This window comes from Aulonocara sp. 'chitande type north' Nkhata Bay, linkage group LG12 (genome assembly GCF_057382095.1).
Source record: "Aulonocara sp. 'chitande type north' Nkhata Bay isolate Kocher_YH1m ecotype deep benthic linkage group LG12, A_spYH_male_GT1.1, whole genome shotgun sequence".
Classification (NCBI taxonomy): domain Eukaryota; kingdom Metazoa; phylum Chordata; class Actinopteri; order Cichliformes; family Cichlidae; genus Aulonocara; species Aulonocara sp. 'chitande type north' Nkhata Bay.
The window spans coordinates 27,538,556-27,551,668 of NC_141355.1; the positions used below are offsets into that span (position 1 = coordinate 27,538,556).

A 13,113-nucleotide genomic window follows, 5' to 3' on the forward strand; every position below is an offset into this window, starting at 1 on the left:
CACTACCAACAGGTTACACGACATGATTCTCCTCCAAATCAGACTCTCGGTAAATGACTTCTCAGGAGTAGGTAAACAGAAAATGTGTGTGAATTTAATACTTTTTGAGATGTTCAAGTTTCTAAAAACACCTTTTTGTTTTTTGGTTTGTTTTTTTATGTGCAGTCTTAAGTACTAGAGGAAAATAAACTCACTCGCTGCTCATTCACTGTCGTATTACTGTTCTTATCCAGTCCTACTACACCCTCTGCAGTTGAAAACCAGGCAAATCAAACAAGATCAAACTGGTTTCTCTGCAACCGTCTACCGTGCACTTGTGAGGGCAGTTTGCAAGCTCTGTAAGAGATACAGGTTCATTCTTTTATTTTATTTTTAAAGAGATGACATTCTCATAAACTGAAGTAAAAGGCAACCAATGAAATGAGTGTAGGACTTTGACCATGAGCTAATTTGCTGCCCTTGTCACTGATAGGTTTTTGAGGCAACATAGACTAAGATAAAACAAAGTCAAGCAATACAGTCAGTACAAGGAGCTATAATGATTTAAACAGGACAAATTAGAGCAACAAATTAAAACAACAGTTTATAACAAAGCCAGAGTTTTGCCTTAATAATAACCTGCCTTAATAGAAACACATTCAAAAACTGTTAATGTTTTCATTGCTGATGTGTTCAAAACCCTTTATTTAAAACAAATGAGCATAAGTTAAAGCTCTGTGTTGGCACGCCTTGGAACACACTTTCATTTTCTTTTTAAAAAGGTATATAAGCTAACATAAAAGTGAAGTAAAATGTAAGAATCATTTTGATTCTTGCTCCTGCTGGTAAAAACTCATTTACTTCCATCGTTACATCAATGTAGACATTACTAGCACAGGTTAGCTGCCCTGCCCAAACAAATATCTGATTCATAGCCGGTGTCATTTTTTGGCATTCTGTCACTGTTCAGCAGTATAAAGTCAGCTGTGCGGCCTGTCCCACTTCTCCATTATAATGTGAGTCATTCACTTGACTTTGTTTTCTTTCCACAAGGTTAATACTTTTAACATTTCCATGAGCCACTCGAGGAATCCAAGAGACCATCCTGCCACACCGAAGTGTTTTTCGTCTTTTTTACAAAGTAATTTAGACTGTGTTATTGATAGACTGTGGGACACACACACACACACACAAAAGAATGTTGATCCTGACTCTTTACCGCAGTAACTAATATTGAAAAGAAAACATGGCAGCAAGGTGAAATATCGCTTTGGAGGAAAGTTCACAGACTCGCATTTTGAAAAACGCTTTCACTTTCTTCTTTTCAAAACTTGTTTTGTTCTTGGGCAGACAGCAGAGAGAACATATCGACGAAGTCTGCGTCTGAGTGCAGCCGGCTGTTCGAGTTAAAGTCAGTGCTCATTAATGCATCTGATTACGCTTTAGGCAAAGGCCGAACGGCAAAAAAAAAGCCGCACGCACATACAGAGCCGTCTTTGTGGGGACACAGATCAATACAAATGCACTTCAAAAGAGGAAAGAGGAAGATGTGCGAGGGAGAGGAATCCGCTGTTAACATAGGCCACATGATGAGAATGTAAACAATAATAATAATAATGAGAAGAAGTGTATAAATCACAGTTTATTTCCTTACAATAAACAAGCCTCTTAGCTTCTTCCAAATGAGTCTGCAACTTTCAATTATTTATAGTGTTTTATTGTTTCTACTATTGATCATTTACCAATTTGTCTGTTCTTCAGATGATTTGTGCTGATCATTTTTTCATTTTGTCAGCTGCTGTTTTCCAACGTTTAAACAACAAGCTCAACACAAATATTCGGTTTATCGTTGAGTTTATGGAAACCATGTTACTGATGAAAATGCATCACTTTTATCTTTGAGGTGTGAAAAAAAAGGCAAAGCCAAGTTTTGAAAAGACTTGAAATTTTCCATTGCTTATGTCAAAGTTGTTGAATATCCCAGTAAAACAAGGACTCGGGAAATAAAATATAACATTAAGGAAAAAATGTGTTGGCTTAGGTGGTCGTAGGTGTGACGATGAGAATGAACTGATGTCTTTCTCTTTGTGTTTGCGCCCTTCACCCTCAACAGCTGGGACAGGCTCCAGCCGCTATCCCAGATTGTCAACCTTTAATTGAAAAAGTGGATGGACGGACAAACATTGTAATGCAAAAACAACAACACAATAAAAATAATTACTATCAGCATCTGCTATCAGAAAACATTGGCATGTTTCAGGATCCTAAAGCATGGAAACTCTGAGTGGGAGCAGTCCTACCCCCACCTCCCAATCTGATGGACATAATCCAGTGCTATTAGCAACTAAACTGACTTAATACATTCGACAACATCTGACATTCAACATCCTGAAAAGTCTAAATGGCCATCTACAAAGACTGGAGGGGATTGCGGAGATGGACACCACATTGTTTATGCATGTGTAATGCTGTGTTTATGCGCCTGGTCAGAGTGGTTCTATTTATCTCTAATCACAGTCAAATATGTGGAAGAAAAAAGTTTCCAAAGGAGACTCCAGTGCAGATGGCAGCTATTCAAGTCACCCACCGCTCCCGAGTGTATGTGTGTCACTGCCACCATCTGAAATATTCCTCTGTGTTTTTGTGCGATGTGTGTTGGTTCATGTCAAAAGGTCTATCCCATAATAACTGACAGCTATCATTATCACTTCCTTTCTCTCCCTCTAATCCAGCTAATTAAATCTGCTAATGTCAATATACATTTTAATCTCCAATCATGTTTGATTGGACCTGTGGAGCCAGCCAGCCAATCAGAACGGGAGATGAGCCCTCCTCCACTGACCTATAGCCAGGAAACACCATTCACACTGACAGTTCATCTTTTTCTAGTGTTTCACAAAGTCCCACAGACAAATACATCTCTTCCTTCCCAAATATCCACAAGAGAGGGCTAAAAAAAAAAAGCTGTCGAAAAACGAAATAGGGGAGGAGAAAAAAAAACAAGGGAGAGAAGCTCTGATTGTACATGCAGAGTGGTAATTACAACTAAATTGAGGGCACATGGTAATCTATGTTAGGTCATCTCTAATTCCACTTACATTTCCACATTTTGGACTAATTAAAACCATTAATAATCAGAGCCTGTGCGCGTAAGCGAGAGGGGGGAGAGGGAAAGCGGGAAAGAGGGAGAGAGAGTGCATTTTCAGACGCGGCATCTTTGAGATGAGCCAGAGGAAGAATGTCCCGTCACACTGCAGGAAAATTAAGTGCACACGCTTTGATTTTAACAAGACACGAGAGCAGATAACGTTTTGGGGGGGGTTTTCCGTTTAAAGACACGGGAAAAAAGAGAGTGAGGAAAAGTGCTTCTCCAGCGAAAATGTTTCCAGATTATAACGTGTTTAATTGAAAGGTACACTGGAGCAAAGTTGGAAAGACGGGTGACGAGGGGTTTTCGCAACTTCTGTTTTGTCCACTGCTTGGTCTATAAAACTGACAGAACTCAGAGTTAAACTTTCAGGGCTGCCTCTCCCCCCCCTACGGCAAACTGGAGCGAGTCTGGGAAAAGGGGAATTTGCTATTCTCCCAGCCTTTGCCCTTCGAGGTGCTGAAAGAGAACAGAATATGAATGGGAAGCGAGCGAGAAAACACTTCAGAAGATGAAAACAAGCCTTGAAAGCCAACTGCTGCAATAATACCAACTCCGGCATAAATAGTGGATGAACGCCAATAAAGAATGCAGGGTGGATGTCAAAAGAAGAGGGGCACAGACACACCGCAGTCACCTGCTTTTCACACAACGCTCTCAGCCCAGGGTTATCCATAGCCCTGGGCTGATTTGGCCCCGAGCTAACAAGCAATGAAAGCGAAAGCTCCAGTTTGTCAACCGTAAACAAAATTTGGAGACACTACTGAGCGTAAAAGCCATCCTCGGGATTACATTAGCAACTTTAAACTGTCATTATCATAGGGAAGGGCACACTGCTTCGGTATGATAATCAGGGTATGAAATTACACATCTCCCCTTTTTTTTTAAAAAAATTAAGAAAAATCTAACCAATGGCACAAAAGTGTCCAGATATTACTACCAAGATTTTGCAAAAAATACTGTGTACATTATAGCAATGTTACAACTACTGCTGCTAAACAAATAACATAAAAGAGTCCTTCAAGTTGCACAAGCCTATTCAGAGATGTTGCGCATCCCCCCCTGCAAAAAACGTCTTGAACCATCACCAGAGCTTGATATGGTCTTAACACAGAGAAAACGAACCCTTCAGCGTGGCAGTAAAACCACAATCATGGCAAAAAGGAAAGCAAGACAGAAAGGGAAAAAAATGTACGTGGGTGCACATGACAAAGAAAAAGTTAAGAGGGCGAGTGAACAGACCACACAGCAACATCCTGCAGCAATTTAATTATTCCATTTTGGAGGAGGAGGACGAGAAAGAGAGAAAAGATCAGAGTGAGTGAAAGGCTCATCCTCATCTGTGATTGATTAGGATAGACAGAAACTCACACCCACATTAACACACAACAGAAGCCAGCATGAGAAGAGAAGTTTTACAAAGTAGTCTTAAGAGGCTTTCACTACACTCCCATGATTTTTGCAATTTATAGCACACTAAAACCCCAAAAAGCCAATCTCAGCACTTTCCTGAATCAATTCATGTAGTGAAGACGGGCTGAGCCCACACAACATTTCTGCAAGAGTTCAGTCTTTCATTTTTTGTATAAACCTTTCAGGAAAGCCTTTTTTCAAGCGCCCTCAAACCTTTTAGTGTGTCCATGACTTGTAGACTTCAGTATGAAGCAAGATCTTTGGCGTACAACAGCTTGAGACACCTTTTATATTCTTTAGGGTTGAAGAAACTTCAAAAATCAAAAAATATATGCAATGTAATTATACATAAAGAGGCATCAATAAGTGTTTCTGCATATTTCTGACTCGCTTAAAGATTGCAATTCTAAACCATTTTACCACAGAACAACAAAATCAGTTTTCTTCATATCTGAGAGACTGGAGCAGAGACCCTTAGGTAGCCTTTAAGCTGTCAGAAAGAATAAGTGCTTTCTGGGTCGTCTTAACTCCTGGCAAAGTTAACGACAATTTTAGGCCAAGCAAGCAGAGCGACTAGACATAACAATTCCCATATAAGCTCAGCCCATTTCTCTCTGCCCTGATGACAGGAAGCTAAAATAACTTCAGCGCCTTCACGTCTGAAAAATGACCATCTGAAATTGATACTGGTCCTCTGAAACGTTATAAGAAGCAATATTAATCTCTCACCTAGTGGTAATCGCTAATTTCATATACTATTAAGATGATGAATGGGATTTTAACAAACTGAGCTGTTGTTAAAAACTTAAAGCAGACCAATCCATCAAGGTCACGATTATTCATGGCCTCCAAAGAAATAGTAGCGGGAAAAAGGTGAAACCATTAGTGAAACAAGAACGATGGAGATAGCAGGTGGATAGGCACAGACAAGCCAAATTATTTAAAAGATAAATATTTTTTTAAACATAAACATTAACAATACAGTTTAAGAAAAAACACATCTATACTGGTAGAATTACACAAATAATCATCTGACTATGAGGGGAAAGCAGCTGGAAGGCTGTTTGTAGTAATTAGAAAAAAGCGACATCTAGTGGTGGTTTAAGGTATGTCGCTTTATACTGCAGATGGTGTTTTTATAATAAGACAAGATGGCATCACAACAACTGAGCTTTCTAATGTCGCACTAAGTTAAAAAATTATATAAAACAAAATCAACTTTTATAGAGAATAGACCAAAAAGCGATTGAAAGGTTAGTTATCAAACATATAATGTGTGTATGTATCATGCACACTGATAAAGATATTTTCCCTTCTTTAAAGAATCTCTGATGAGATTACCATATAGCAACAAGACAGACACTTGCAGCAAACTTTCATTGTGCCCTGCTATTTGCAGATTTGAGCTGCGTATTTAAAAAACACTACGATAAGGAGCACCTGCAAATGTTTGCCAGCCAAGCTTGAGTGAGAAAAGGAATATACTGAAGGACAGAAATGAATAAGTCTGTGTATCATTATAGATGGTGTCTAGCAAACCTTCAAGACATTGACGTACTTATTGGAAGAAGGCGTACTGAGTGGGCTATAATAATGCACGACTTCTTAGCCTTAACCAACAGTAAAAACTGACCATTTTGTTCTCTTGCAAGTAGAGTCTCTGCAGTTTAGGGCATCCTCTCGCCAAGGCCATGATGCCGTCATCTGAGATACCGTAGCACTGACCCAAGTGGATGTCTTTCAGCTCACTGCAGTGCTCCCCCAGCTGAGGTAAAAAATAAATAAATAAAACAAAACAAAACAGAGAAGTAAAGAAGATATTGCTCAAAATCTTCACTAAGCTGATATGACTGGTGTATGTGTTTGCTTTTTATTTAAACTAGGGGTTCATATCTACTGGATCTCGTTCGCAAACAATATGTACACAAATCTGCAAATAAACCAAGCGAAAGAACGCTCCAAACCCAATCATTTCTTTCCTGAATTTGTTTGCACTCTACGATCCTCTGAACATGCATACGTGACGAAATGATGAAGGTTTGGCTGTCTTGAAAATGTAAACACACATTTTTAAACTTAATATTAATACTAATGCTGCTGATGACTATAAGTTTCTTTTTAGTGATTATTTTTTCAAAACCGCTTAAGAACAAAAGCGCTCAGAATTTGAATAAAATACACAATAAACTCTGAGATTACAAGCCAAGAAAGGAAAACACCGAGTATAAAAAGGCACAGGTTTTAAGCTTTTTTTAAAAAACATATTCTAATAGACATTATCTCATCTTATCTCTCTCTTAAAGATGGCTTCCTTTCTTGTTGGATGTCATCAGTTAAAGTCTAATTTCTTGGCACTATCCCACAGATGCTGGAGAATAATTGCTGTCGCTGAGTTACTCGTCTTGGGCTGACAGATCCTTGTCCTCCACCTGCTTTCTTCTTTTTGTTATGCTCTGGTTGTCTTTTTTTTCCGTTTCAAGTTTGATGTCAAATTGTTTCTTTTCACTTGAACGACAGTGTTTTTCTAAAATGAAACTGTTTTTAGCATCTCTCTTTCTTTCTTTTTTTCAATAAATGTGTTAAATTAAGAACGGGCACGCGGCAGTATGCACTAACATATACACGGTGGTAAGAACACAACTGGCTCGTTCCCACGTATCATAAATATGATCGTAATTTTGCATTTGTACCGATCAGGACAAGAACATGTATATGCACATAAGTGAACGAGGCCCATTGTGTGTCAACCCCAGTTCTGAATCCACACCTTTTTCAATGCTGCATCTGTCAGTTTGTCCTGGTTGCCCACATGCACCTTCACCAGAAGAGGGCAGTGTGTAGCCAAAGCACACAAAGAAATGTCACCCAGCTGCTTGCAGCGGTAGGCGGTATATTTCTGCAAGCCAGGACACTGTGAAGCCAGGGAGGACACGCCGTGGTCATGGACCGCCCTGCAATCCGAGATGTTAATCTCGGTCACATTCTGCCTCCGAGAAGCTATTTTCACCAGAAGATCATCATTTACCTGCAGAGCAAGATAACATAAAAAGACACAATAATCAGCACAGAAATCAAAGTTTCCTGTTCTTTCTGACTTTTTTGTAGACAACTGTGTCTCTTACTTGTTGTAGGCCACTGAGGTCGATTTGCTTCCAGAACTGGAAGTCCAAGCAGAGGTCCCTCCAGTACTTACAAACCAGAGAGGCACAAAGACAGCGCTCCTTTACTGTCAGGTGAGACAGCACCTGTGAGGGGAAAAAAAGGGTGTTTTCAGTCCCTTAAAAGCCATCAGACAACAATTCAGTTTTCCAGTGTCTTTGTCTGCACCAAACCATATGAAAACATTAAATAAAAAACTTCTTCTGACCTTAAGAAGGATGGAGGAAGGCAGATGATTGATACTCAAGTGATCAGCAGCTTCAGAACTTCTTGCCTGGCAGTCGTCATAGTTATGTGCGCAGGGCGGGGACGAGTCAGAACTGTGGGGCAAATCGGCGTGAAGACCCAACCCACAGCAGCCATCAGCAGGTGAGGAAGAAGAGGAAGCGGAGGAGGAAGAGGAGGAGGGAAGCGGGCAAAGGGGAAGGTGGCAATGGCCCGTTTCAGAGTTCGAGGCCGCCTCCCCCCCACCTCCATTCTCCAGCCCTCCATCAGGAGCAGCGAAGGCACAGCGCGGCTGCTTACAAGGGGTGCACCTTTGCACCTCTGAACACTTCCTCTTACACACCTGCAATCGGACACACACGCACGCGCGCACACACACACACACACACACACACAGACAGGTCACTTGGAATCAGATTTTCAGGCAAATTTAGTTACAATTACAGAAAGAAATTCATGCTGTTAAATGTAAATAAATATGCAATACAGTTATTTGAAAATTATTAAAAGCCTATATTAATTAGGAATTAATGCTCCGAACCGGATGCCTACCATCTCTGTGTAATCGCTGGTGCAGCCAGGCACAGGCACAGGTATGGGCACAGTCACAGACACACCAGCGGTTCGGAAGAGGGCCGGTGGTGGAATTAGTTTGGCAGGAACAGCTGACAAAAGGCTCCTCCCCTGGCCCTCCCAGATAGCAAGTTCTCTCGGTGACAACAAGAACTTGGAGCAATCCTCCGGAGATGCGAGGGTCGCGTATCGCTCCGCAAGCTTCGTGGCAGCTGACGCTCCGATGCCGACTCCGCCAACACCTGGGACGCTGATTCCCGTGATGCTGTTGTGTCGACACCCGTTGGCCTCAAAGTGGTCGCTCTCGTCGTCGAAACCACCGCTGTTGCCGTGGACGATAAAGCAGAGCATGCAGGGCCCGTGCAGAAAACAGTTCCTCTTCTTCTTCTTCCTGTGATGCAATTTGCGTGTCCTCTTCTTCAGGCGATAACCATTTTTCGAAAAAAGATGGCCCATATAGATGATTCAAGGAAACTCTGGAACAACAACAAAAAAAAAAGGATTGGTCAAATATATATATATGTTTCAGCACTAACAGGAGGCCGAGCTAAAGGTGACAGAGTGGAAGACGCTCATATTTTCATTGGCAGTGACCAAAATGAACAGGATTACAAATCAGCATATCAGAAGGTCAGCTCAAGTCAAGCAGTTTGGAGGCAAAGTTGGAGAAGCAAGGCTGAGATGGTTTGGACATGTGCAGCACAGGGTTAGTGGATATAATGGACAAAAGATGTTAAATATGTAGCTGCCAGGCAGGAGGAAAAGAGCAAGACCTCAGAGGAGGTTCATGGATGTACTGAAAAAGGCTGTTGTGAGAGCGACAGATGCTAGTTTGTAATGATATGAAAATTCTATGAAAGTTGTAGTGTTAAGACTTGGCATCAAAAAATACGCAATGAAGAAAAAACGATTCAATGAAAAAAGAATTTGATAGTTTCCATCCTCAGTACTACGAATTTATTGTAGTCAGTACATAAACATAGCATAGGTGAATTATTTAGCCCCTGTATAATTAAGAGAACAAAGGATATCCTTTCTTTTGCTTAAAATGACTATTCAAAACATTGTTTTATATATATATATATATATGTCTGATACTTTAATACATTTTTATGAGTAAAGATGTATTTCATCAATTAAGAGAAAATGTCTTTTTGCTAACAATGTTTTGCCCCACATAAATAAAATAATACGGGAAAATTGCAGGATCACTAACAGCTATCATTATCATTATCTCCTTTTTTAATGAGGCTTTTTTTCATGCTTTATTAAGCCTGTCATTAGCTGCTTTAATGTTCCTCTTTTCCCTAAAGGAAGAGTCAACATGAACCTTTAGTAGGAAAATCTAATGGCCATCCTTCAATATTTTCAAGGCTGTTTTTTATAGCTGCAGTGAAAGAATGCTCAAGAAAAGATGGGAACTTTACAAGATAACGCTAGAGTTGTCTGACACACACACACGGGGTGGAGAGTGAGATTAACTTAATCTGGAAGGGTGTATTTGTGATCGTGGTGGGCTCGTGTAAATAATGGCACAGATTTCCACACAAAAAGAAAAGAAAAATCTGAGCCTGATCCTGTATGTCAACAACAATCAGGACAGTCCTTTCTGCTGAAACAGACACGACGATGGACAAGACTGACAGCAACCACATGTGTCATTAAACTCAGCACCGGAGAGCCCAACAACACAGTACTGCAATGAAATACTGATGTTATTTGTTAAAAACACTCACAATTTAAGAGTAAAACCTAAATCTCAGCACAGCACACAACAAAGAGCAGCAAGCTTTGCAGCCGTGCTTGCCTACGATGGAAAAGATTCATGCGTGGATGCTGTGCATAACTTGAAAAATGTTTTGGGGGTTTGGGGTTGTTTTTGTTTTGTTTGTTTTTTAATGATCCACATTTGTTGAGGACGTGAAAAATCTCGTCGGATAACTGCAGCAGTGCAGCACCGGTTGATGGCTGCTGAATCAAAACACAGAGATGTAAACAGTGAACAGGTGGTCATTTGTTTAGCATGTAGAAAAGCCAATGCAGACTTAACGTGACACCTGCGGTTTGCCTGGAATTGCCGCAGATTTGCCTTCAACATTCACACGAACTTAACGCTGTTTTTGAGGGAAAGAAAGACGCGATTGCTTCGCAGTTTTCTGTCAGGCTAGCCTGCTCCATCCCCAGATGCTAAGTTAGCTATAGCCCCAAAAGCAATCATCTCTCACCACTTCACACGGTGCTCCCACACTCCGCACTGCGCTCGCATAATACTGCTAAGCTCCACGGTCAAGATGAACGGTGACGAGCCCCGAAAGGAGAGACAAGGGCTTAGGAAAAACGGCCACTAAATCGCCGTTCTGCTCTTCCAAAACAGTAGCAGCTCTGGTTGTACCTCTGCTGCTGCTGCTGCTGCTCTTGAGGACAGCACTTCCGCACCGAGAGGGCAGCGAGAAGGAAGCCGACGAGGGCGATTCGTAATTCGCCATCAATGAAAATCCTGTTCCCAGGATTTTGGGGATAGAGAAGAACCAAACACTGGATTGATTTTTTTCAACGATAGGTAAATGAAGCTTTGAAAACTGACTTAGAAAACACAGGGTCTAAATATTAAGCTATCTAATGCATACAAATGTGGAATTATAATAGAGTATGGGAATCATTTTGTATCGTGTTTAGATTGTGGAGGTATCGCCACAAGATCATTTAAATTAAAAACAAACTTTTAATTTATTAACCATAGGAAAACTGGACAACCGCCCCAAAATAATCTACTGACAGTGGTTGTTACAGAAAACACTACCTACCTTATAAATTTCTACTCTTAACACCTTTATTCTTGCAGTTACTTTATTTACTGGTCTTCCTCTTCCCTGACAGCTACACATTTAGCACCTTTTGTCCAGTATATCCACTACCGCTCCTCTTCAAATGTCCAAACCACCTCAGCCTTGCCTCTCTAAATCATCAAGCACTGGATATGAGCAGTCCCTCTGGTGCACTAATTTCTAATCCTGTCCATTCTGGTCACTCCCAACAAATAATCAGATTTTATTCGTGAACATAATAGCTGTATATTATGCGAATTTAAAATAATGAATCCAACATAAAACAAGCATAAAATATACACATACTGCCAAAATACATCAAAGTTAATCAGAATGAACTCATTGTTTGTATCTTAAACGTTTCATGCATTAAACACTTCAAGTCTAGACCACCAAGCAGTATTAGACTAAAGTATGAAATGTAAAACTTAAAAGTCACAAATAGGATAAAATGTATAGTTGTATGTAACTTAACTGGGTTTTCTGCAGTAACTACAGTATATTGCAGCCAACTTGGTCTTGCGAGGAGCTAAAAAAAACACTTTGGGGAGAGAGAATCAGGGCATAAAATTATAATTTATAAACATAACACAAGATGAGAGACTGTTAACGACAATATACATAGCACATGTAATTTTCTACAGTACCGAACTGTACAGTATGTCTACTCTATATATATTTAATATACACAGAGAGATATATAATAATCTGGATGTAAAGTTCAAACTGTATTTCATTGTAAATTCCCATGGCAATGTTCTTCTTATTCTTAAATGTTATTGGCGGTTGGCAAACAACTGATTGGTGCATTACCGCCACCACTAGTATGGAGTGTGGACTGAAATGACGCCCCCACCCCCAAAACAAACAAACAAACAAACAAACAAACAAAAAACCTCAAAGCCTTTCAAACACTCTTCCCGCTTTAAAAAACCGAAATAAAGCCTGTTAACTCCTACTTCCAGAATCCTTTTGCAATAGGTCAACCAGATCCAGTTTCATATTCATATTAATGAGGTTTTGGTTTAATTGTCTCCTCTCCACCTGATATTTCAGACAGTGCAATATCACATGCTCTATAGTTTCTGTTTCTCCACAGAAGGCACATTTCCCCGTATTATGTTTCCCAATCAAGAATAATGTAGCATTTAACCCAGTATGTCCAAATCTCAATCTCTATGACCATCTCCTCTCTCCTGCTCCTTCCAGTGGTTCTCATTTCTCCTACCCCCCTTTGTATTGTATACAACCATCGTCCTCTCCTTTCCTCCTCCTACTGCTTTTGCCAACTACTCCTCATTTCTTGCCTTATGATACTCTTCACTTCAGCTTGACCAAAACTAACAGCCATGTCAACTGTCCCATGTCTTGTGGCTTCCTTCGCCGCTCTGTCTGCCATTTCATTCCCCATTATTCCATAATGGGCTGGAATCCATAGAAACACAACTGTAAGACCCATCATGTTTATTCTGAAAAGTGTTTGCGGAATTTCTGCTAGAGTATCTGCTCTCGCATCTGAGCGACTACACTGTAAACAATAGCTTTTAATGGCCTCATATCCATGGCAATGTTGTTCACTGAGCTGAAATAGGCTATATATAAATAAATGTTGCCTAACTGTTATTGTGAAGTCAGAGCGCGCGCGCACTGACGCACCGGTCAGTTTCTGTTTTGTATTGCCTTATTTATACAACTAAATCCGGAGATTAAGATAATATTAACCAATGTTTAACCAATGAATATGTGTTCGCCGTCTCTCTTCGTTCTCCTGGAGAGAGAGAGAGAGAGAGA

The 13,113-nt window shown here is 40.3% G+C and overlaps 1 protein-coding gene across 3 annotated transcripts in view; it reads right to left on the bottom strand.

The window, feature by feature from the left end:
- The window catches only part of fbxl17 (F-box and leucine-rich repeat protein 17), a 222,769-nt gene extending 211,836 nt beyond the window's left edge, over positions 1–10,933 (bottom strand). For 2 of the 3 annotated variants that reach the window (XM_086314718.1, XM_086314717.1), the window contains exons 1-6: positions 10,723–10,933; positions 8,477–8,973; positions 7,908–8,267; positions 7,663–7,785; positions 7,308–7,565; positions 6,174–6,305 (exon numbers count right to left, since the gene is read on the bottom strand). In XM_086314718.1, the coding sequence (XP_086170844.1) occupies positions 6,174–6,305; positions 7,308–7,565; positions 7,663–7,785; positions 7,908–8,267; positions 8,477–8,953 (1,350 nt within the window). In that variant the 5' untranslated portion in view covers positions 8,954–8,973; positions 10,723–10,933. The remainder of the gene's footprint in view (positions 1–6,173; positions 6,306–7,307; positions 7,566–7,662; positions 7,786–7,907; positions 8,268–8,476; positions 8,974–10,722) is intronic. The other variant, XM_086314716.1, reaches the window with a different exon arrangement.
- Between the last annotated feature and the right edge of the window lie 2,180 nt (positions 10,934–13,113).